The 20230-nt window shown below is 41.3% G+C and overlaps 4 protein-coding genes across 5 annotated transcripts in view; 1 reads left to right on the plus strand and 3 right to left on the minus strand.

Annotated features, from left to right (window-relative positions):
- Nucleotides 1-467: 467 nt before the first annotated feature.
- On the minus strand, nucleotides 468-1507 carry LOC119353825 (stress-response A/B barrel domain-containing protein DABB1-like). The gene has a single exon (XM_037620512.1). It carries the CDS (start codon nucleotides 1419-1421, stop codon nucleotides 606-608), a length of 816 nt encoding a protein of 271 aa, XP_037476409.1. The 5' UTR covers nucleotides 1422-1507; the 3' UTR covers nucleotides 468-605.
- Nucleotides 1508-1828: 321 nt separating this feature from the next.
- Nucleotides 1829-7516, minus strand: LOC119353824 (peroxisome biogenesis factor 10-like). Its single transcript, XM_037620511.1, has 11 exons — nucleotides 7314-7516; nucleotides 7193-7224; nucleotides 5749-5838; nucleotides 5180-5274; nucleotides 4882-5083; nucleotides 4660-4729; nucleotides 3633-3711; nucleotides 3262-3395; nucleotides 3020-3108; nucleotides 2600-2685; nucleotides 1829-2502 (listed from the first exon to the last, which is right to left on the minus strand). The coding sequence occupies exons 1-11, from the start codon at nucleotides 7492-7494 to the stop codon at nucleotides 2400-2402; spliced, it is 1161 nt and encodes a 386-aa protein (XP_037476408.1). The 5' UTR covers nucleotides 7495-7516; the 3' UTR covers nucleotides 1829-2399.
- A 216-nt stretch (nucleotides 7517-7732) lies between these two features.
- On the plus strand, nucleotides 7733-11077 carry LOC119353826 (probable small nuclear ribonucleoprotein G). The gene is made up of 4 exons (XM_037620513.1): nucleotides 7733-7902; nucleotides 8009-8031; nucleotides 10548-10669; nucleotides 10768-11077. Exons 1-4 carry the CDS (start codon nucleotides 7868-7870, stop codon nucleotides 10828-10830), a joined length of 243 nt encoding a protein of 80 aa, XP_037476410.1. The 5' UTR covers nucleotides 7733-7867; the 3' UTR covers nucleotides 10831-11077.
- Nucleotides 11078-12045: 968 nt separating this feature from the next.
- Nucleotides 12046-20230, minus strand: part of LOC119353827 (DNA mismatch repair protein MSH4-like) — a 10984-nt gene continuing 2799 nt past the window's right edge. The window contains exons 5-24 of one of the 2 annotated variants that reach the window (XM_037620514.1): nucleotides 19226-19271; nucleotides 18448-18494; nucleotides 18193-18300; nucleotides 18018-18093; nucleotides 17381-17453; nucleotides 17135-17280; nucleotides 16910-16995; nucleotides 16350-16489; nucleotides 16145-16284; nucleotides 16018-16068; nucleotides 15530-15593; nucleotides 14768-14911; nucleotides 14582-14652; nucleotides 14431-14489; nucleotides 14179-14335; nucleotides 13743-13795; nucleotides 13553-13651; nucleotides 12779-12893; nucleotides 12578-12700; nucleotides 12046-12496 (exon numbers count right to left, since the gene is read on the minus strand). In XM_037620514.1, the coding sequence (XP_037476411.1) occupies nucleotides 12329-12496; nucleotides 12578-12700; nucleotides 12779-12893; nucleotides 13553-13651; nucleotides 13743-13795; nucleotides 14179-14335; nucleotides 14431-14489; nucleotides 14582-14652; nucleotides 14768-14911; nucleotides 15530-15593; nucleotides 16018-16068; nucleotides 16145-16284; nucleotides 16350-16489; nucleotides 16910-16995; nucleotides 17135-17280; nucleotides 17381-17453; nucleotides 18018-18093; nucleotides 18193-18300; nucleotides 18448-18494; nucleotides 19226-19271 (1966 nt within the window). In that variant the 3' untranslated portion in view covers nucleotides 12046-12328. The remainder of the gene's footprint in view (nucleotides 12497-12577; nucleotides 12701-12778; nucleotides 12894-13552; nucleotides 13652-13742; nucleotides 13796-14178; nucleotides 14336-14430; nucleotides 14490-14581; nucleotides 14653-14767; nucleotides 14912-15529; nucleotides 15594-16017; nucleotides 16069-16144; nucleotides 16285-16349; nucleotides 16490-16909; nucleotides 16996-17134; nucleotides 17281-17380; nucleotides 17454-18017; nucleotides 18094-18192; nucleotides 18301-18447; nucleotides 18495-19225; nucleotides 19272-20230) is intronic. The other variant, XM_037620515.1, reaches the window with a different exon arrangement.

Genomic DNA, 20230 nt, shown 5'->3' on the forward strand with positions numbered 1-20230 from the left:
GGGCTACTGGGTCCTCTGGCCCGGACTGCGGGCGGGGTTGCCACACATCAGACGTGCGAGCCGTGCCTTTGCGCGCCTGGACGCAGTCGTGCGGGCTGGTTCCTGTCCATGCCACACGAGACGTGTGGCACAACTACCCGATACACCACACGTGTGGCAGTTATCGGCGTCATTTTCTCTTGAAATAACGTCGACACTTTATAGATCAAATACAACATTACAAAGAATCTCCCGGACGCAATCCAAAGTAGAATGAAAAACGCACATAACTAACAGAATTTTTACATGACTGGCTAATACATGAGCCGCCACATTCAAATGCCGACGAATATGCTTGAATACCAAAGATGTCGATCGCATACTTAATATCACATGTTTAGCGATGAGAAGGGTTGTGAACAAATTCAGCGCTTGGTTCCTGATTCCTGGTATTAGAAACGGAAGTACCAACTGAATGCATCGGCATGTAAATACTTGGGAGCACACAGCAGGCACAGCAACTGATTGTTATTCATCTCAAGATTGATACAGATTTCACAAGCAAACGAGTTCATTATTCCCAAACCGACAGCACTCTAGGATCCAGATCAACCTGAATCCCCCCATCAGAGGCTCGCGGCCGCCGGAGCGTCGACGACGAAGTCCAGCACCATGACCTCGTCGAGCATGGGCCTGAGGGCGGCCTTGGCCTCCTCCACCTTGCCGTCGCCCTCCACGGCGTCCAGCTCCTCGACGCTGCCGAACACGGCCACCATCCCGAACTGGTACCCCTTGGCCCGCGCGGGGGAGAAGTTCTCCCCGAAGCTGACCTTGGAGCCGCTGGCCTCGCCGGCGTCCTTGGTGGCGGCGGCCACCTTCTCCACGAGCTGCCCGACCTCCACGCCCTCCTTGACCTTGGCGAGGGTGAGGCGCACGGCGGCGCCGGGGCCGACGGGGGACGGGGCGCCCGCGGCGTTGACCCAGTCGACGGCGGTGGCGTCGAGCGCGTTGGGGGCGACGTGCGCCTGCACGGCGGCGACGTGGGCCGGGTGCGGCGCGTAGGCGGCGAGGTCGGCCTTGGTGGCGTAGCGGGAGTGGAGGAGGTGGGTGGGGCCGAGCGCCTCGGCGGCCGGGGAGCGGAGGCGGAGCACGGGGCCCGCGTGGATGTAGGAGACCCCCGGGACGAGCGTGGAGAGCGCCTGCAGCGCGGAGACCATCGCGGCGGCCGCCCCCGAGGCCACGGCCTCCGGGCGGACCTTGATGAGCACGATGTGCTCGACCGGTGCCGCTACGGTGGGCGCAGCGACGGAGGGGGAGGAGGACATGGCGGCGGCGGCGCAGAGGACGGCGGAGGGCCTGATGCGGCGGAGCGGGGAGGAGGCGAGGCGGGGGAGGGGTAGGTGGAGGAGTCGAGGGGAGGGGATGGCTCTGAGGCAAATCATGGTTTAGTCAGTGCGAGGGGAGGAGGTTAAAATCGGGATGGGGCTGGGAGGACAGTGACGGATCGGCGCGGCATCACATTTGTGTGAGCCAAGATGGATTTTATAGTGGGTGGCGCCGTGGTGGATTCTTCTTCTCCGGGCACGAGGCGAACGGACTAGCACGGCGGCGGCTGCGGCTGCGCTGCATCGCCGGTCACCGGTGTGTGCACGACACAACATGGGCTCTGTTTTGGTGGACGATGACTTTGCTGAAAAAAGGCACACCGCCGGTGGTTTTCCTTCGGGAGCTGCAGACTGCCGGGAAGCTATCAGCGGAAGAAACTGGCATCCAGCACTGACGAGGTCAATATCAGCATGTACAGTCGATCCATGGCTCCAACAACCATGCGTAGGATGGTGCACTCCAGTTAAGAAAATGAAGCAGCTAATCTTACGTAAATTTACTGGTCGAAATGTTCAGTGCAGACATGTGGCAGGAATACATATGGGATACAGGCAAGCAGATCAGCAAAAGATGCGACCGGAAACAGGCGTGCGTACGTACAGAAAACAAAAAAAGAGTGCCACTGCTCAACTGGTCTATGATCCTAATCATTCATTCTTCTACCCTACAAAATTCACTTGTGTCCAACATTAACTTATCTGTCCGCACTAAAACTTATCTTTTGTTTAATTTCAGATTGGTCCTTGGTGCTACCGATGATCTCTACAGCCCGACTGTTCTTCAACTTCATCAACTGGTCTTCCATTCATCCTTCTTCTTTTGGTATAAATATGTCTTTGTCTTGGGGAAGGCATGGAGCCCGTGGGAGCTCTTTGCCCTACTGATTACGAATCTCGATAAGAAACCATCAGGCCATGTCATGTCTCCCGATAAAAGATGATCCCCCACAATGGATGTCAGGCGTTGGCTTTATAAAATCTGATTGGATCCACGCTAGAGGATATGAATGATATGATCCCTTGCTAAATGGTCTGCTAGAAATCTGAATGATATATACAAATTAAACTTGAATGGGTAATAGGAGTTCTGCATAGGGGGCATTCAGGCTTCTCATTGCACCACTCCATTATGCAGTTCCTGCAGGTTATGCCATGAGTTACCATACCATTCCAGAGAGGGTGCGAGGGATGAAACCCAGTTCAGTTAAAGACATAGCATTTGAAAGAGGTTTTACCAGCAGAAGACATGTCCGCAGGTTGTGCCAGTAGGATTCTGCCGGGTACTGAGACAGAGAGTGCACTTGCTCTTGCTACTGGATGCCTGACAAATGATACACAAAACATAAGCACCACACAATAGATCACATGTACAGTTTTTTTAAACAGGTGGTCTGAAATATATGCAATTCTAGCCATAATCTTTAATCTTGAACTGTAACATTTGTAGATTCAAGAGCTTGCTTTTGTCAAGAAAAATGCATTGGGAGGTACATCTGACGGAAAGCACAGTAATATATAACCGTCCACTTCCATACAAAGGTAAACATTTTAGTTTGGTTATTAATGGAGCGTAAGTTGGTTTTCCACAGTTCTAACTTCTAGGGTACACAAAAACAGCAATTTAAACTCAATAATGTTCATCTGAAGACACATACCTCTGAACCAGAAGCCAAATCTACAGCTTTGCCATGACGGATGTCACTGATAATATTTCCATCTTCATTCACAACAGGGACACTCCGACCTGGTTCACAGTTCACATGGGTAAGAATAGAACATCATCATATAGATATTTGCTACATTGTAAGAAAGCAACTCAGTGCTTCAACATAATAAGAAAAACAGGTATTGGTTCCACAAAAATAGCCATTTAAATAAATTCAGTAAAAGAGTGGACCTGTAGATGAAGGATAGCTTCCGGACGAAATTTGATTAATGGAACTAGCTATTGATGATAAGTTACTTCTTCGGAGTCTTTCAGCACCAAGAATACACAACTGGATCAGCAAAAAGATACCCAAAATTTGGTACCTGCAAATGTAGTGAATTAAACTTGATCATCTGGAGAATTTTAGACCTCAAAGGAAGATAGTGTGAAGATAGTCCAAAACACTAGAGACCATGATAAATTCCTTATCATTTACATTCTCAGATTCATTTGTGGCATAATATTGTGGGCTCATGGTACCAATGGCTCTATGATTTGTTTCTATGTGAGTTCATGTAGTTAGTCTTTTAGACAAAGTGAATAAGTACATAAAAAGGTACCTGGGCCTCTGATTCATTGGCTTACCAATGAATACATAATGAATACCAGCTCCTCGCTTTGATAAATGATAATATAATCCTATTAAAAAGGAAACAAAAGAAGCATAATCAGGCACCTAACAATTACTCCCTCCGTTCACAAATATAAGATGTTTTGGATATTTCAATATGGACTACATACCGACTGAAATGAGTGAACAAACACATTAAAATGCGCCTATATACATCCGGATCAGAAAAAAGTTAAAACATCTTATAATAGTGAACAGAAGGAATAGTACTCCCTCCGTTTCTAAATATAAGGCGTTTTAGAGATTTCAATAGGGACTACATATGGATGTATATAGACATATTTTAGAGTATAGATTCACCCATTTTGCTCCGTATGTAGTCTGTATTGAAATCTCTAAACAGTCTTATATTTAGAAACGGAGGGAGTAGTTAATACAGATCCAACTGAGGTGATAAGAGAAGGATAAGGCCGATCATTACTGAGCCACTGTTACCCCATTGGTTAAGGCTTGAAGGTAAATTGAATGGTGTATTTATTTTTTTGAATAATAGAACTGCACAGCAACTTAACAAAAGTGTCTAGGAATGTATCAGTGTGAGACAGTGTTTTGACATGCAACATAACCTCATGATAAACTGAGTGAGCTGAATTTGTCATTACGGGGTCAATCTGGGCATTCTAATTTATCTACTGTCCTCACAATAAATTCAGGTTCCATGACTTGGATGATCACTCAGTGTGAGACAGTGTTTTGACATGCAACATAACCTCATGATAAACCGAGTGAGCTGAATTTGTCATTACGGGGTCAATCTGGGCATTTTAATTTATCTACTGTCCTCACAATAAATTCAGGTTCCATGACTTGGATGATCACTAAGCAGGACATAAGAAAGAGAACTTCTCAGTTGATATTGTTACACCAACCCAAACTAACGATAAATTGGTCTACCAATATATCTCAAATAGATAATGATGTTAGTCACTTTACATATCATATTGAACATAAGATACCTTCAAAGTAGAAGAACATCAGGTTTGTCCGTATAGCCAACTGTATAAAATCTTGACCAAGCGGCAGCATCTAGGAACAGGTAAGACACGTCATATAGTTGTTTAGACAAGAAAAGCATCTCTTTAGTGTGAGAACTACATTCCTCATTTCTCAACGAGTAAATATAGGGAGGTTTTCTATATATAAACAGATTGCACATAAGAACTAGAACAATTGCGTACCGAAGGCCATTTCTGAACTACCCATAGCCAAAAGGCATGCGCTTTGCTTCTCAACCTCGAGAGCATGGGAAAACTCAAGCTTCTCGAAGACTCATTCGTATTTGTAGAGGATTCTGTTATGCCTCTACTAGGATTATCATTTTCATGATGATTATCAAACTGAGAGTCATCCATGTAAATACCACGGGAGACAATTCTCGAACTGTTAAACCGGTACGAACAGAAAATATGCGATCAGCTTCTTCCAGCAAAGAGAATGTTGGCTAAAGGACCGTATTTAAAACTGTTACTACCTTACCTGATTCTTTCAGCGAGATAGGGCACAGTAGTTTGATACAAAATGAAAAGCATCCGCCTAGCAGGTGTCGGTGGAAGCCCATGTGAGGTTGCAACCTGAACAGCTCAATCATAACATGGCCATCATCAGCATAATAAATTAATATTATTGCTTCACGAATCTAATGGCACAACTATTTTCTTCATCTCAAAATTTACAAGATAAAAAATAAATTTGACCATCTCACCGGTCATAACACTTGGTGTTCCATGTCTTTTGTTTAACAGGATCTTACATTAATTTGCTAATCAAAAGGTCCATCTAGTAAACTAATACAGTATCGTGTTTACCGTGAGATGAAAAGTAACCCTATATTTTACGTCGACGGACTTTTTTTTTCTTGTGATTTCTATGCAAAACTGAGACAAGGGTAAATTTCCAATGGCAACAGATGAACTATGGGCCAACAATATACTACCAGGTATAAATTGAAATAACTGGAAGCACACACTTAAAAGGTGGATAACATTTGTCCCCGCTGACAGAAAATAAAAACATAAACGGTGTTAAAGAACAAAAGGCAATATAACCTGAGATATATCACAATATTCTTCTCCGAGTGTTTGCTGGCCAGAACCAGTTGTTAGCAAGTAATAGAGGGACTGCCCAAGCAATTTTATCTGTGGAAGTTCAAACCAATGTAAGTTCTCGCCACCTTCAATAAATTACATGACAAAAAAGAAAATTGTACTACCTTTGTATCAAAATATAAGACGTTTTTGCGGTTCAAATTGAAGTGCAAAAACGTCTTATATTTTGGTACGGAGCGAGTATATATGAATGTTGGCACAGAAAAAAAAAATACAGAGAGAACAATACTCAAACCAATTCTCTATGCAATAACTGGTGGAGCTCACAAAGATAGGAAACACATCTCTTTTATCCAGCACGACAATCATCCTACTCTACCGAGATTACCGTACAAATGCCATCTTCACATTCTCCAATCAAAATGTAATATTAACTCATCAAGATTCAAGCGCCGTATATAAGATATAACAAATAAGCTTTCAATTCATACTAACCTGAAAAAAATCAGCTATCTGGAATATAATGTAGACTACCATATTTAGTTAGAACACCTTTTTTAGATGGAAACTTTTAACTCTTGGCCTTTATTCTTGTTGACATGCTCACTACCGCGCAATGTAAGTGGTTAGCCAAATTTGTCAGGCACTAGTGTTACAGCTACTGCCTCAGCAGATTCAGATAAGGAACAATCAAGATGGATCAAGGCAAGATGGATGGTTCTCTGCGTTTGCCGTATTAGTTACTGTTAAGTTTTTAACTAGAAGGGCGGGCCTGGCACAGTGGCAGAGTTCCTCCACTTGTGACCTGGAGGTCCTGGGCTCGAACCAGCCTCCTTGCAGAATTATTATGCAAGGGTAAGTCTGTCTAGAAACTCCCTTCCCAGACCACACCTTGTGTGGGAGCTTTCAGCACTGGTTAAGTGTTTAACTAGTTAACGTTCATCTTTCACCCATTGTCGTTTTAACCCGAACTTCGTTCCCTTTATATAGTACCGCTATCTTGATTTCCGAAATTGCCTTTGAGCAAACATATATGTTACAGTAACATATACAGCGGAGATATTCCCCGAATATACTTTTCCTGTTTCTTTTCAATCTGGATCCCTAGTTCATCCTCGAACTAACCAGCGGGGTATGACAAAATTGCGAACCTCTGAATCATGTGATCTTTGCTAGGTGTTCCGCAAAATTCACCCGCCAAAACATCAACGTCTGAAAACATTCGTCACCACTTCTGATCATGGTAAATCTATGAATACGGCTGAACAATTTCTACCACTAGGTAACCAAATACTGATAGATTCCATTTGGCTTGGGAGTTTGGAGCACACTCCACATCACCCAAACCATTCACCAACACGCAAATCATGCTAAATTTCGAGGAGAATAGGATAATTGCCGCAAACTAAGTAGAAGCACATGCCACTTTAGTTTAGCAAGTCACCTCGTTCTGGTAAGCAACGGCAACCCTGGTACCTGCATCACCACCAAAACACCTCAAATCACCCAAAAAAAATCACCATCAAACCATAAGCTAGGACGAGTTTGGGGGAGGTTCTGCGAACCGAAGAGGTGGCGGAAGGCGTCGCGGCAGGCCTCGGTGACGTGGGCGGCGTAGCTGTCGTCCTTCTCCGCCGCGCGCATGACCTCCGGCTGCGCCGCCGTCGGGAACCGCCGCGGGCGCGCGGCCGCCCCGGCCCGGCGGGAGCTGGGCCCCGCATCGCCGGCGGGATCCCCGGCACTCATCCCCTCTCCCCACGCGGTCCAGTCCAGAGCTCAGGGGAGTCCGTTCGTGCGCGTGCGCCGTGGTGGGCTCCGGACCTCCAGTGGTAGCTTTTGCACATACGCCCCTGCTCTCAGCGTTATTTCCGCCCGCACACCACATCCCAAGATTCTCTTGGTGTGTGATTCGTGTGGGGCCGTCGGGCCCGCATGTCATTGGCCCTTCAGCCCCTCTGCCCTATTTAGAGAGGCGGCTCGTCCCACTCCTCCCTCGTCTTATATCTAGGGTTCAGGGTTCTTGCGGCGGCGGCGCGACTTCCTCCCCCCTCTTGCGAAGGTCTAGGGTTTGGCTGCGTAGAGGAGAGAGGCTTTCCCCCTCGTTCAGTCGGGAGCCGCCATGAGCCGATCGGGGCAGCCGCCGGATCTGAAGAAGTAAGCCCTACGCCTTTTCATCTTGAATTCGATCTGTTTCGCTTGGGTTTTTCTCTGTTTCGTTGGGATTTTGATGCTAATTTTGTTTTGGTCTGGTGGATTGCAGGTACATGGACAAGAAGCTCCAAAGTAAGTGCGCCTGTCAGATTCTAGATCTTCTTTGTTCTGAATAAACGTTAATCGGACGCGAGATTTAGTTTATATGGTTCCCTGGACGTCTATGCGCTGGTATTGCTGTGTGCTATCGGGAATGAAGATTAGGTTATGCGATATATGTGACTTGGAATAATCTTATGTTTGTGTTAGTTTTCACTGCATCTGACTAGTACTTGGTATCAGTATATGACTACTGAAGAAATTGTGGAATGTTGTTTAATTTGATTGTTCATTCGTTGCAGTCTGTGCACTGTTGTGGTGAAGCTTTAGTGCTTCTGCAACCTACAAGTGCGTATGGGCACTGATCTCTAGAAGTATTTGAGTTGACATCTTTGTTGGTTTAGACAGTCCAGAAATTGTGAAGGGCGGTTGATTTGCTTCTGGTTTATGAAATAGAGCTGACTATAGTTATGCATGACCGCGAATATGCTTGTAACTGGTGACAGATATGTTCTGCTGACCAGCTTTGCAGTTTGCCACATTGGTGATGTAAATGCCCCTAAATGATGATATCTTAGCAAAGCTATGGATTTATGCCCAGATGAAGCTTCTTTGTCATAGTTACTCTGATAGGGCATTTATGGTTCTGTTCTGTTGTTTGGGTATAGTCTTACCAGCACCTATTCTCATGTGAAATTGTATGTATTCTTTGGAGCTTCTTGCCATTTTTTTAAGTTCGCTGTTGCTTTATTATTTTATAATTCTATCTGCTAGTATTACTCTGTCACTAGATTGTGGAACCAATGATTGCAATGGTACCATAACCTGTGATAGATTTGTACCAAATGGCTTTGAATGAGTATTAGACTGTCAAATGCTTAAGTAAAAATAGTGCTAGTAGTTAGTGTTTGCAGCATTATCCATAAATGTTCTATCTCAATAATTGTCCTGCTAGTTTAGACTCAAGACAATTAAGAAATTGTCAATGTCGTTTGATGTTTTTTCTGGTTTATGAATAAAGCTGGCTATGAATATACTAGAAACTAGCGATGGATATGTTCTGCTGGTCAGCTTTGTAGTTTGCCGTTTTGGTTATGTAAATGCCCTAAATGATGATATCTTAGCAAAGCTATGGGTTTATGCCCAAATGAAGCTTCTTTGTCATAGTTACTCTGATAGGCATTTATGTTTCTGTTCTGTTGCTTGTGTATAGTCTTACCAAATTACACATTTTGGTATTGCTGCATGTATTGTCATGTGCAATTTTGCACATCTTGATTTGTTTCTCTGGTTTGTGAATATAGCTGGCTATGATTATGCTTGTAAATAGATGGATATTCTACGCTGACCAGCTTCACAGTTTGCCACTTTGGTTATGTATAAATGCCCTAAATGATGATATCTTAGCAAAGCTATTGGTTTATGTCCAAGTGAAGCTTCTTTGTCATAGTTACTCTGATGGGACATTTATGGTTCTGTTCATTTGTGCACATATTGTCATGTGCAATTTTGTGTAGTTTTTGTACCTTGGTTTTACTTTCTAAAAAAATGAAGTTATCTGTTGCTCTATTATTTTATAATTTATTTATCTGCTAGTATGTATGTTGTGTGTTTTTGTAGTTTATTTCTTGGTTTTCGTAGTTACCGTGGTTTGCCCCCCTGAATCGGTAATGATTGCCTTGTTGTTAGTAAGACTTGAGACAATTAAGGATTGTCATAGTTGCTTTATTTCTTTTCTGGTTTATGGTAATACTATTAATGGATAGTGTGTTTTTTTCTACACTGACAAGCTTCGCTATCTGGCACTTTGGCTATGTAAATGCCCTAAAGGATGATATCTTAACAAAGCTATGGGTTTATGTCCAAATGAAGCTTCTTTGTCATAGTTACTCTGATAGGGCATTTACTGCTTTGCTCTGTTGCTTAGGTGTAGTCTTACAAACTTAACATTCAGATATTTGTGCACATCCTCACATGTAGTTCTGTTTACTCTTTGCAGCTTGTTATTTTGTTTAAAAAAGTTTTCTGTTCTGTTTTAAGTTTTTGTTGCTTCGCTGAGTTTGTGATGTATTTCTTGGTTCTCTTAGTTAACTCTATATAATGGAGCCATGGTTGCTATTTGTAGCGTTGTTGCAACCTAGAATATAGTTCTGTGCTGGTTGGCTGTGAGTGTTAAAGACTCTGATAGTTGCTTTAGTTGATGTTGTTTCTCATGTGTGCGTGTTTATATATATATATATATAGTCACTTGATAAATACTCCCTCCGTCCCATAATATAAGAATGTTTTTACACTAGTGTAGTGCCAAAAACGTTCTTATATTATGGGACGGAGGGAGTACTTTACTATTAAATTGATTAACTCTAGTCTATCCATAAGTTTGATTAAAAAACATTGTTGTTTGCTCGGAATCACTGGGTTTTAATTTCTGTTTATATTTAAGAGCAGTACTTATTTTCAATTGTAAATAGTCTGTAACAACCCTCTTAAGAGAATTCTTATTTATGCATGTAGCCAGTACTCACTGGATTTCTTTTCAATTTTGCCAGTCAAGCTGAATGCGAACCGCGTTGTCATTGGCACGCTTCGTGGATTTGATCAGTTCATGAATTTGGTGGTGGATAACACTGTGGAGGTCAATGGAGATGAGAAGACCGACATAGGGATGGTGGTTAGTAATTCTTCCTCTTGTACTCCTAGGATGAGTCACTCCTGCTGAGTTTTCCTTGCAATTAAAATACTTATCAAGTTCTGTCTCATCTTGTGCAGGTTCTGAGAGGAAATAGTGTGGTGATGATTGAAGCCCTTGAACCAATTGCCAGGTCTCAGTGATATTTTGGCATACCTGCTTCTGGTTTAGTACTTAATAGTGTTTGGTCAAAACCGACGCTTATGGAATCAGGCAAATTGTATCCTAATATTTGTAATGTGAGATTTATCACTTGCTGTATAGTTTGGAGTTTGTACTGTCTTTAGAGATGCTTGCCTGGCTCACTCAAACTTACATTGTTGGGATTCAATGCTATTTTGGTCCAGACTTGGCCCACTATTTGTGCAATGTTTGTGCGTTTTGTGTGAACCGTAAGCTTGACATCAAATTCGGCTGCTGTTTGGATGCAGAAAATTAACTGCCGTAACATTTGGTTTGTGCTTGTACAACTTTTTTTAGAGGAATAGGGCAACCTGACACCCAAATACAGCCTAAATGCTATGAAACCACAGCACACCAAGATCATTTGCCTGTCAGCCCATTTCTGAGAAAGACCGAGTCAACCCAGGTCTGGCCACAGCAACAGTGGCGATGCACAAGCTAGTTGCGTCAACTCCTAAACCACAGTTTGACCAGCGAGATCGAAGAAAGCAAAGTCATTCCGAATCTTTCCACACAACAACGCGGTGGTTATTATCACTAAACCACCAACAAGTAACATTAGCAGCTTGAATTTCTCCACACAAAAAAAACATTAGCAGCTTGAACAAAGTGTCAAAGCCAGTTAAACAAGATATAGTTCTCCACATTTTCATAGCCACCACACTCAAAGAAGAGATGATCACATGATTCTGCTTCAGAGCAAAAAAATGCAACTAAGGTCGGGAGCAATTTGCCTCTTGTTAAGATTTATCTTTAGTGAGCAGTTTATTATTAGTCATTAACCATAGGAAAATATGCACCTTCCAAACTGCTGGAATGTTCACAGGCAAAACCCCTCTAAAATTGACTGGCAGAAAGAGAACTGGCAGAATAGAAACCTTTTAGGACACATCACTTGCAAAAAAAAAAGTGTCCCCAGATTAATGCGGTGGCTAAGGACTATTTTGTTTTTACATATTTTCGACTGGTTTTTGACATTTTGATATTATTTTTAATGTTAGAGAAGAAAAAAAAATACCAAGGCCAAATTTCATCACATTTCAAACATTTGAATTTTGGGGGAACAATGTGGGAAAGAGGAAGGTGGACTAGGCTATCACTTAGCAGAATTTTATGTGACTGCATAAACCTAAAATTTCATCACATTTCAAACCTTTGAATTTGGGGGGAAAATGTGGGAAAGAGGAAGAAGGTAGACTAGTCTATCACTTAGCAGAATTTTATGTAACTCCATAAAGTACAACTTTCCTTGCACAAATACAATTGTAAGTCTCATCATCTACTCCGGGTGTGCTTTGTGTTAAGGATCTCTCCCGTATCTCCACTTTTAGTATCGGATTCTGACTAATACTAATATAATTACAGTGACAGATGAAAATAAGACTGATGGATCCTCTGCGGCCATAGACCTACAAACAGACCTCTATCAAATTCCTGGAGACGTAATCTCTTGTTGTTTCATATCAAATTGCCTGCGGCGTAACTCTCCTTGAGGTCCTGCAATGCTTCACGGATGTAGTCGTCCCCTTGGTTAGAGTACTTCAAGCAGATGAGCCGTTGCACGGCCTGGTACGCCATCCTCAGTGGCTGGTACTGCACACAGTTCGCATCCATCCTAACCATTTCCTGCAGGAACCGAATAATAACCAGTCAATAACCAACACAAGGAACATGAGCATCATACTTGGAAGATAATTAGAGTTGGACCTGCTCTGTGATACGTGAAGTGATGCTGGTCGCGGTGTCGATCACTGAAGCAGGGAGGCCGGCCACTCTGGCTAGCAGAAGCCCATAGTGCGGTACCCGTCGGACACCATCCTTCAGCCGGAACTGGTGTTGGGTAGGCGAGGCAGCACTGAGTTAAAGATACGAAAAATGAAATGCCCAGAGTCTTGCATTGAACCCTACCTTGAAATCCAAGCGACCATTCCTCAAGTCAACCTCGAAATGGAGGATCTTCACATTTGGATACATTGTTGCGAGCTCTGACAAGCCCTCCATGTGTGTCGCAAACACAGTGTACCTGCATGGGTGAAAGACACAACAATGTTAAATTACTATTCTCTCAAACATGCACCTGACTGACTACATGTCATTTTGTATTAGAAGAAAGCATCGAAATGACGTGACAACACTAATAAATTTTATATAGCAGGAACTACTCCGGCAGGATACTGTCATCATTGTTCCACCAAAAAGGGTACCATCTACATAATTAAATGTTAAACCTCTCATTACCAAAACAATAGAGGTTACTCCAGATAGTTTGTGTTACGGATGAACGGTTACTAAAATTAACCAACCAAGTACATGGCCAGCTACATCTGGCATGACAAATCCCCTAGTTAAGCTTAATACTGAACTACTACTGGTGTCATCTGAAATGTTTGAAAACCAACAGTTTACAGATTGCCACAAGAGGACAGAATGCATAATCTTGGTGTAACTAACTAATTATCTGTACCTATAAGCTAGACAGACATTACTTATTTGATTAAGAAATCAATTTTTTTGACAGAAAACAAATAGTTGTTGGCTATAACTAAAATTGGACGCTGGAATGCAGAATAACATGGAACTGAGCCTAGCTCAGTTAGTGGGAGGTGTGGGTGTGTACAGGCACATCTTCAACATCACGAATAAGAACAACACATCAGTACATATGATGTTGCTAGTTCTTACCCTTTGAGGGATAGCAGGTGCTCGCAGCAGCTCCATGCAATTGCCAACCCATCAGAGGAAGAAGTAGCTCTTCCAAGCTCATCCACTACAACCAAGCTCCTGTAACTCAAATGTCCATTGTCATTCATCAGAAGGAAAACAAGACAAAGTCAAATATATCCAATTTCATTCCATTGCAGCGGCGTAGTACCTTGAAGAAACATTTTGCATGATGAAAGCTGTCTCTTTCATTTCTGTCATAAACTGCAAACAGAAATTAAGCTAATTAGGAACAGCTAAGATATACATTGTATTCAACAGTCTGTGCACTGGACAGGAATCTCTTCTGTGCCATGTAATTAGAATATCTGTGCACTCAGCTATTGAGGAAAAATAATCATGTCCAACTTTTCAGGCAGGTAAATCAGTTTCCAAGTATATTAAACACACCGATTGGCTCACACACTATTGATGAGATAACAGGCCTGATGGAAGAAAAGGTATATACATATCGCTGTCCCAAGCAGATCACTATGCTTTGAACACAAGATGCAAATGATAAAACTAAAATAACACATTCAGAACAATATACCACACCTTTTATTTTGACAAAACTAATAGTACGAAGTCTTTCTTCAAGCACGTACCGTGCTCGAGTTGTTTTCAACATTATCTCCAGTGCCTATGCGTGTAAATATACGATCAACCACTCTCAGTGATGCAAATTGAGCTGGGACATAACAGCCGACTTGCGCAAGAATAACTATTAGACAAATCTGTTGAAGATATGTACTTTTTCCACTCCTGTAATAGCAAGATAATGCAGGGACTAAATACACTTGCGCAAATAAATCAGTAGCTTGCTAAAGCAACTTAGAAGCAATGTTCATGTGACTCACATGTTTGGCCCCATGACAAGAACCATATTCGATGCTTCGGAAAGGAAGATATTATTTGGCTACATGACAGTGATAACATATAAAATTAATAAAGAAAATCATGAAATATAACATAAATATGGAGAAATGAATAAAAATAAAAACAACTCACAACAAAATCAGTATGTAAGCACTCCAGAATAGGATGCCGTCCAGCATTGATTGCCATTGGACCATCACCTGCTTAAGTGAAAATAGCAACATGAGTATATAAAGATTGGGATTCCATGAACACTAATAACAAAAGAATTCACATTCAAACAAACAAATAATTACAAGCTTTGTGTTATAAGCCCACCTGTGAACTCCGGTCTAGTGTACCGATCAACAGGCTTTGTAGATATTGTATAGGCAAAAGAATTTACAATCATGTCCAAAAGACATAATACTTCTGCGAGCATTGTTAAGATACGAATGTCTTCTCTGATCTCACTAATAAGTCCTGAAACAATGAAAGAAACTTGGATGACACCAAGATCTCCGTAGATACTTGCATAGTACTAATATGTAATGCTGCATGAAAATTCTAGTGCTCCACTGCCCGCAAGCTTCTAAAATTTTGAAAAACATTAGGAGTTAATTTGCATTGAAATTTTGTGAGATAAACCCCAGCCATTGCTTTCAGCCATTCAGGTGTACGATTCCCATTTTCCAACCTGGAAATTTTGGCCAATAGCCCAACACACTCCTCAGAGAGAAGAGCCTGGAAGGCAAATAAATGTCCGACTGGAAAATGATACGGTTAAAAATGGAGATCTATATATAGTTATATACACAAAAAGAAGCATGATAATGCTCCGTTATACAACAGCTAATTGCTACTACCTGCATGGAGGGTGCCAGTAAATACAGACAGTGAACACTGCATGCAACAAATGGGTTCATCACATTACGCAAGTTTTTTTTGTCTGTTATAAGAGGGGTTATCAATCAACTGAAACAAAGATGAACCAGTACATTATTGAAATTAACACAAGAAAGAGTACTCCAAAGATGGCTTCAAGCAAGAATCACACGTGATATGAAAAATAAGAAGTCAAAACTTAATGGTTGGAGCAACCTTCTAAACAGAGTTCAGTGCGCAAGAAGCACTCAGCAGCAGCCGACTTGTTCCTAACATTTAGCTGCACTTAATAGAAGACATATATGATGTTAAGTAGCTGTAGGAAGAAATAAGTACTCCTACAGTAGAATCATGTTTGTCAGGGTTGCACATTTATAAAAGAAAATATCTGCTCGCATGCAGTATAATTTAATTTTTCCAGAAGTTAGTCCTCTTCTGAGATTTTCCCATTCCAAGAGCGAATTATTATACAAGTCACAAGGCTTCCACAAGAAGATTACTCCCAGTTATAACATGATAACCTTTTTTAGCTAAAGTAAAATGGGTGAGATCTACCAAGTAGCTAAACCTTGTTGGTAGCATGTACTGTACTGGAAACTTAAACCAGAAAAGTTACCCGCACGGTCAAAGCTTTGCAGTGTGGCAGTTAGTGCCCAGTTACCCAAAAAACCTAAGAATATTAACTTACTAAGAAGTAAACTTACCGAAGCTAGCTCAAAGCTTGAGCAATGGACATTCTTCCCATGCCTAACAACCTAATTGATTGTTTAGAATTCGCAATTGGTTAGCATGCAATTAGGAAGCTGAAATTTTAAAGGGACATACACATACCTGGATAAATTTATTAGGAAGCTTTTCAGTAATATCCCTCTGGGGTATAATAAAGTAAAACCCCAGTCTATTGTTATACGGTATCTTCAAATTTGGCAGAGTAAACTCCTCTCTGTACTTGGTGGCAAGGTTATGTATGGCTGCAAAATACTATGTCACACTAATGCATTATACAAATTAGAAATGAATATGGAACAATAAGCACCTTCGCTTGTATCGCAGAAGGATCGACGAGCAACATCAAGTAGGCCATCAATCCCTGGCTTAATAGCGAAACATTGCTGAGTGCAGGCTACAAAAGGAGCCCTTGAATGAATAACATCTTCATCAATCACTTCTCCGATTCTAGGGTCAGAAAGGAGAACACAAAAGCATTAGAAAAGAAGGTGAAAAATCACAATTATTTAGTGTACACTGGTCTGGTGCATGGTGAAATCAGTATTTCATAGGCTAGCAGCTAGCTACAAGCAAGATTTGGAACAATTGATGGTAAAATGTCTTGTGATAATTCATCTTAAGATATTGCTTGAAAGTTGAGTGTAACATTACAACTTACATCAGTGAAGAATATACCTATAGTTGTAAAAGCACCTTTAAGCAACTGATCGTGATATATACAAACACTAAGGGTATCTAAATTTCCAATCTCCTATTTTCATATGTGTATCGAACAAGACCATGTGTACACATTAAGCAAAAGAAAGGGATGGAGGGCATATAATTTTTTTTCTGACACGTGAGGGAAAAGTGCACATAAAACTGCACCTCTTTCTCATGCTCCCATACTTTGGGTTTTCACATATGGTCTGATAAATGTTCTGAAGAAGAAAACTGTTCGCCCCCTTCAGAACCTGCAAGTTAAGGCTACAAATTACATGCTTGAAAACTAGCTGTTGTCAGTTTTAGTAGAAATGTGAGGAAAAATCAGCAGAAATATGACAGAATAAGATTCAACTATAAAATGAGATACCAGGATTCTGATTAAAGCACCTTGGAGAGGAATGGTATTGCATCCAGAGCAGTTTTTAGAACAATAATGTCAGATATCAACAATTGGCTCTTCCGACCATTGGCAGGCTTCAGTACCTCATCTGTGACCTTTTTGGGTTTGAAGCAAAAGTGACAGAGAACCTTATCTAGGACACAAGAACGGCATGCAGCAATTTTGTAGCAGTGAGAATCATATTACCTACCGAACAGCACAACAAGAGAAGAGCATAGAAATTATAGAGCAACCTGATTCTTTTGGAAATTTACGGAGACCTTGTGTCAAGCCAAAGAATAGTTCCTCGTTGCTCACTAGCTCATCCTGAAATTTAGATATTAACATCAAAGTATGCACAAGTGTCAATTTCAAAAGCATGCATAAAGTTGAAACGTCGCGCTGAGATATAAAAATAATGCAATATTAAGGTACAGGCAATGTTTTCACAAGGGGGAATTTAGAGCCATGCCACCACAAAGTTGAAGCTATGAAAAATACTACTGCATGTCTCAATGAGATGTGAACTTTGGCCCCGCACCACATATCATACTCACAGTCAGCGGTAATTTTCAAAATGCAAACTTCATATTCGCATGGTTCCCGTATTTCCTCTCTTTTCTAAGAAAACGGAGATATTCACAAATTATAAGCACTGGTCTAAGGTGGACAGCATATTTAACTTACTACTACTTTTTAGACCCAGTAGTTACATGCAGCAAAATCATACAAAAGAACATGCATTTGCAGTTATGAACACTATAAGATCCACTTCTATTTCACATACAAAAATCTCGCACATAAAATTCAGAGCTCTTGTATATGTCCAGTTACAGATCAATTTGGTGATGCTCAAAAATAGACTATAATGTAAATGCAAAATATACTTACCAAGCAGTCAAGCCGAGCATTGATAGTTTGAATATCTTTTAGTGGCTGTAATAAGTTGGCTCTCAGTAGTCTAGACCTGGGACAGCCATGTTGTTGTGCTTAGTAACTCAACATACAGCATCATGATATGAATACAAAGTTAACGTAAGATTTTAGAATGTGTTGTGAGGCATACCCTCCCGTAGTCTTTGTAGTCTTCAACATCTGAAAGAGACTTTTCTTTTTGTTGCTAGTACCCCACAGTTCAGTATGGAGAGGGTCAATTATTTCTAATGTTTGAACACTGTTGGGTGCAAATCAAAGAATGCAAGCCATTCAGTAATGGCAACTGAACTGTTGAACTCTTGTTCTCCCAGTTCTTTTGATGAACAAGATTAATCAGGTTACATTACTTGATAGAATTTGAGGGTCGGTTGTTTCAAAATAATACCTAGTTGAATCGATGTTCATATGGTCAAATGAGCCGTTGAATGTAACCTGGAGGCAAATGCAGTTTCTTTTAAACATAACTATGGGAGGCCATGAGCTCATAACAGAAAGAAAGGAGAATAACAGCCTTCAACTGGCATTTTTGGAGGTTAGCACAACACATGGGTAATAACCATACCAAGAAACAAATGAAACATGGTGGCTTACTCTTTGAGGAACATACGTGGGCTTAGGAACTGTAGATGCTTAAATCCTAATATCTTCTGTTTTGAGGCTTCAGCAACAAAATTTTCCAAGGAAATAGCGCTTTAAAATTAAAACTATATGATTCGTGTTTAAGTGTAAAATCCATTAAACAAAATTAAACCCTGAAACATGCATGAGCTTTCAGAATACGAAAATCGCAGACAGCGAGCCTGCATGCATGTAACAACCAGCAATCCAGCATACAGTACAATCTAATGGACAACCAATAGTCATAAAGCTACAGCTCAATACACTGATTGTTGCCATTAACACACTAACGAATTAATGTCGCTCCAAGAGCCAATTTGTGAAGACAGTGCATATGATTTTTCAAGTATGCATAACCATTGGTTCTTCAAAAAAAAGTACGCATAACCAGCATAGAACCTATGAATGAAATAGGCATCAATGGGGGAATAAACAGCAAGCAATAGATTTTTCCACTTGTTCATAATAAGTAAAATAATAAGAATGAACATAGGTGAGGCTTCAGAAGTGCAATATATGTTAAAGCAAATTTTCCAATAACTTACTGATAGTGAATGGTTAGTAATAATTACACCTTTTTCTGATTCTATCCTGTAAAAAAATACAAACATAACGTCAGAAGACTCATGTGATGCTGGGTAACCTTGTTGTAGAATGATAGAAATTAGTATCTTACCCTAAAGGTATATTTTAATTGAAAGATTCCATAAAAGAAATGAGTGGAAGAAAAACATGTGTTGGACATGATTAAACCAATAAACAAACAGATGTTAGAGCTAGCTTTCAACATAGGGTGCTCAACTCTCTGAACAACGAAAGCTAAAAACAAGGGACCAGCACTGCTCACGGCATACTAGAGTTGTTATTTTTGGAGGTATGACGCCCGGTTGGTGCACTAGGTGGCAACAGATGCCTCGACTCTAGCAGGAAGGTCCTAGGTACACCAGCAATGTGTTGGTGCGGCTACCGTGGTTGGCATGGGCAGCAGGTAGTGGAGGATATTTGGATTGAAAGAATTCCATAAAAGAAATAACACCTCCAGGAAGGTCCAAGGTACACCGGCAATGTGTTGGTGCAGCTAGCGGGCAACATGCCTTGACTCTTACCCCAAAGGTATATTTAAATTGGAAGATTCCATAAAAGAAATAAGTGAAAAAAACATGTGATGGACATGATTAAACCAATAAACAAACGGATGTTAGAGCAGGTGTTCAACTCTCTGAAGCACATATGTTTAGAGAGTTCAACATAGGATGTTCAACTCTCTGAACAACAGAAGCTGAAAACAAGGGACCAACACTGCTCACAACATACTGGAGGTGTTATTTCTGGAGTTCTGATGCCCGGTTGGTGCACAAGCTGGCAAAAACATATGCCTCGAATGTAGTAGGAAGGTCCTAGGTACACCAGCAATGTGTCGGTATGGCTACCGTGGTTGGCATGGGCAACAGGCAGCAAAGGATCCCGTGTTGTAGCATCTTGGTCGCATGGAAGCACTTCGACCAGTATTGGTTAACGGTTGTGGCGTAAGTTGTGTCGGTGGGATGTCT

Source organism: Triticum dicoccoides, chromosome 2A, assembly GCF_002162155.2.
Source record: "Triticum dicoccoides isolate Atlit2015 ecotype Zavitan chromosome 2A, WEW_v2.0, whole genome shotgun sequence".
Lineage (NCBI taxonomy): Eukaryota > Viridiplantae > Streptophyta > Magnoliopsida > Poales > Poaceae > Triticum > Triticum dicoccoides.

What these genes read in the sequence shown, in the direction of transcription:
- LOC119353826 (XM_037620513.1), top strand. Translation starts at nt 7,868, where the DNA reads ATGAGCCGATCGGGGCAGCCGCCGGATCTGAAGAA. An exon ending in CATGGACAAGAAGCTCCAAA is followed by an intron (nt 8,032 to 10,547) that starts GTAAGTGCGCCT and finishes CAATTTTGCCAG; the next exon opens with TCAAGCTGAATGCGAACCGC. An exon ending in AGACCGACATAGGGATGGTG is followed by an intron (nt 10,670 to 10,767) that starts GTTAGTAATTCT and finishes CATCTTGTGCAG; the next exon opens with GTTCTGAGAGGAAATAGTGT.
- LOC119353825 (XM_037620512.1), bottom strand. Translation starts at nt 1,421, where the DNA reads ATGATTTGCCTCAGAGCCATCCCCTCCCCTCGACTCCTCCACCTACCC.
- LOC119353824 (XM_037620511.1), bottom strand. Translation starts at nt 7,494, where the DNA reads ATGAGTGCCGGGGATCCCGCCGGCGATGCGGGGCCCAGCTCCCGCCGG. An exon ending in AATATTGTGATATATCTCAG is followed by an intron (nt 5,275 to 5,748) that starts GTTATATTGCCT and finishes TGAGCTGTTCAG; the next exon opens with GTTGCAACCTCACATGGGCT. An exon ending in TATCTCGCTGAAAGAATCAG is followed by an intron (nt 5,084 to 5,179) that starts GTAAGGTAGTAA and finishes CCGGTTTAACAG; the next exon opens with TTCGAGAATTGTCTCCCGTG.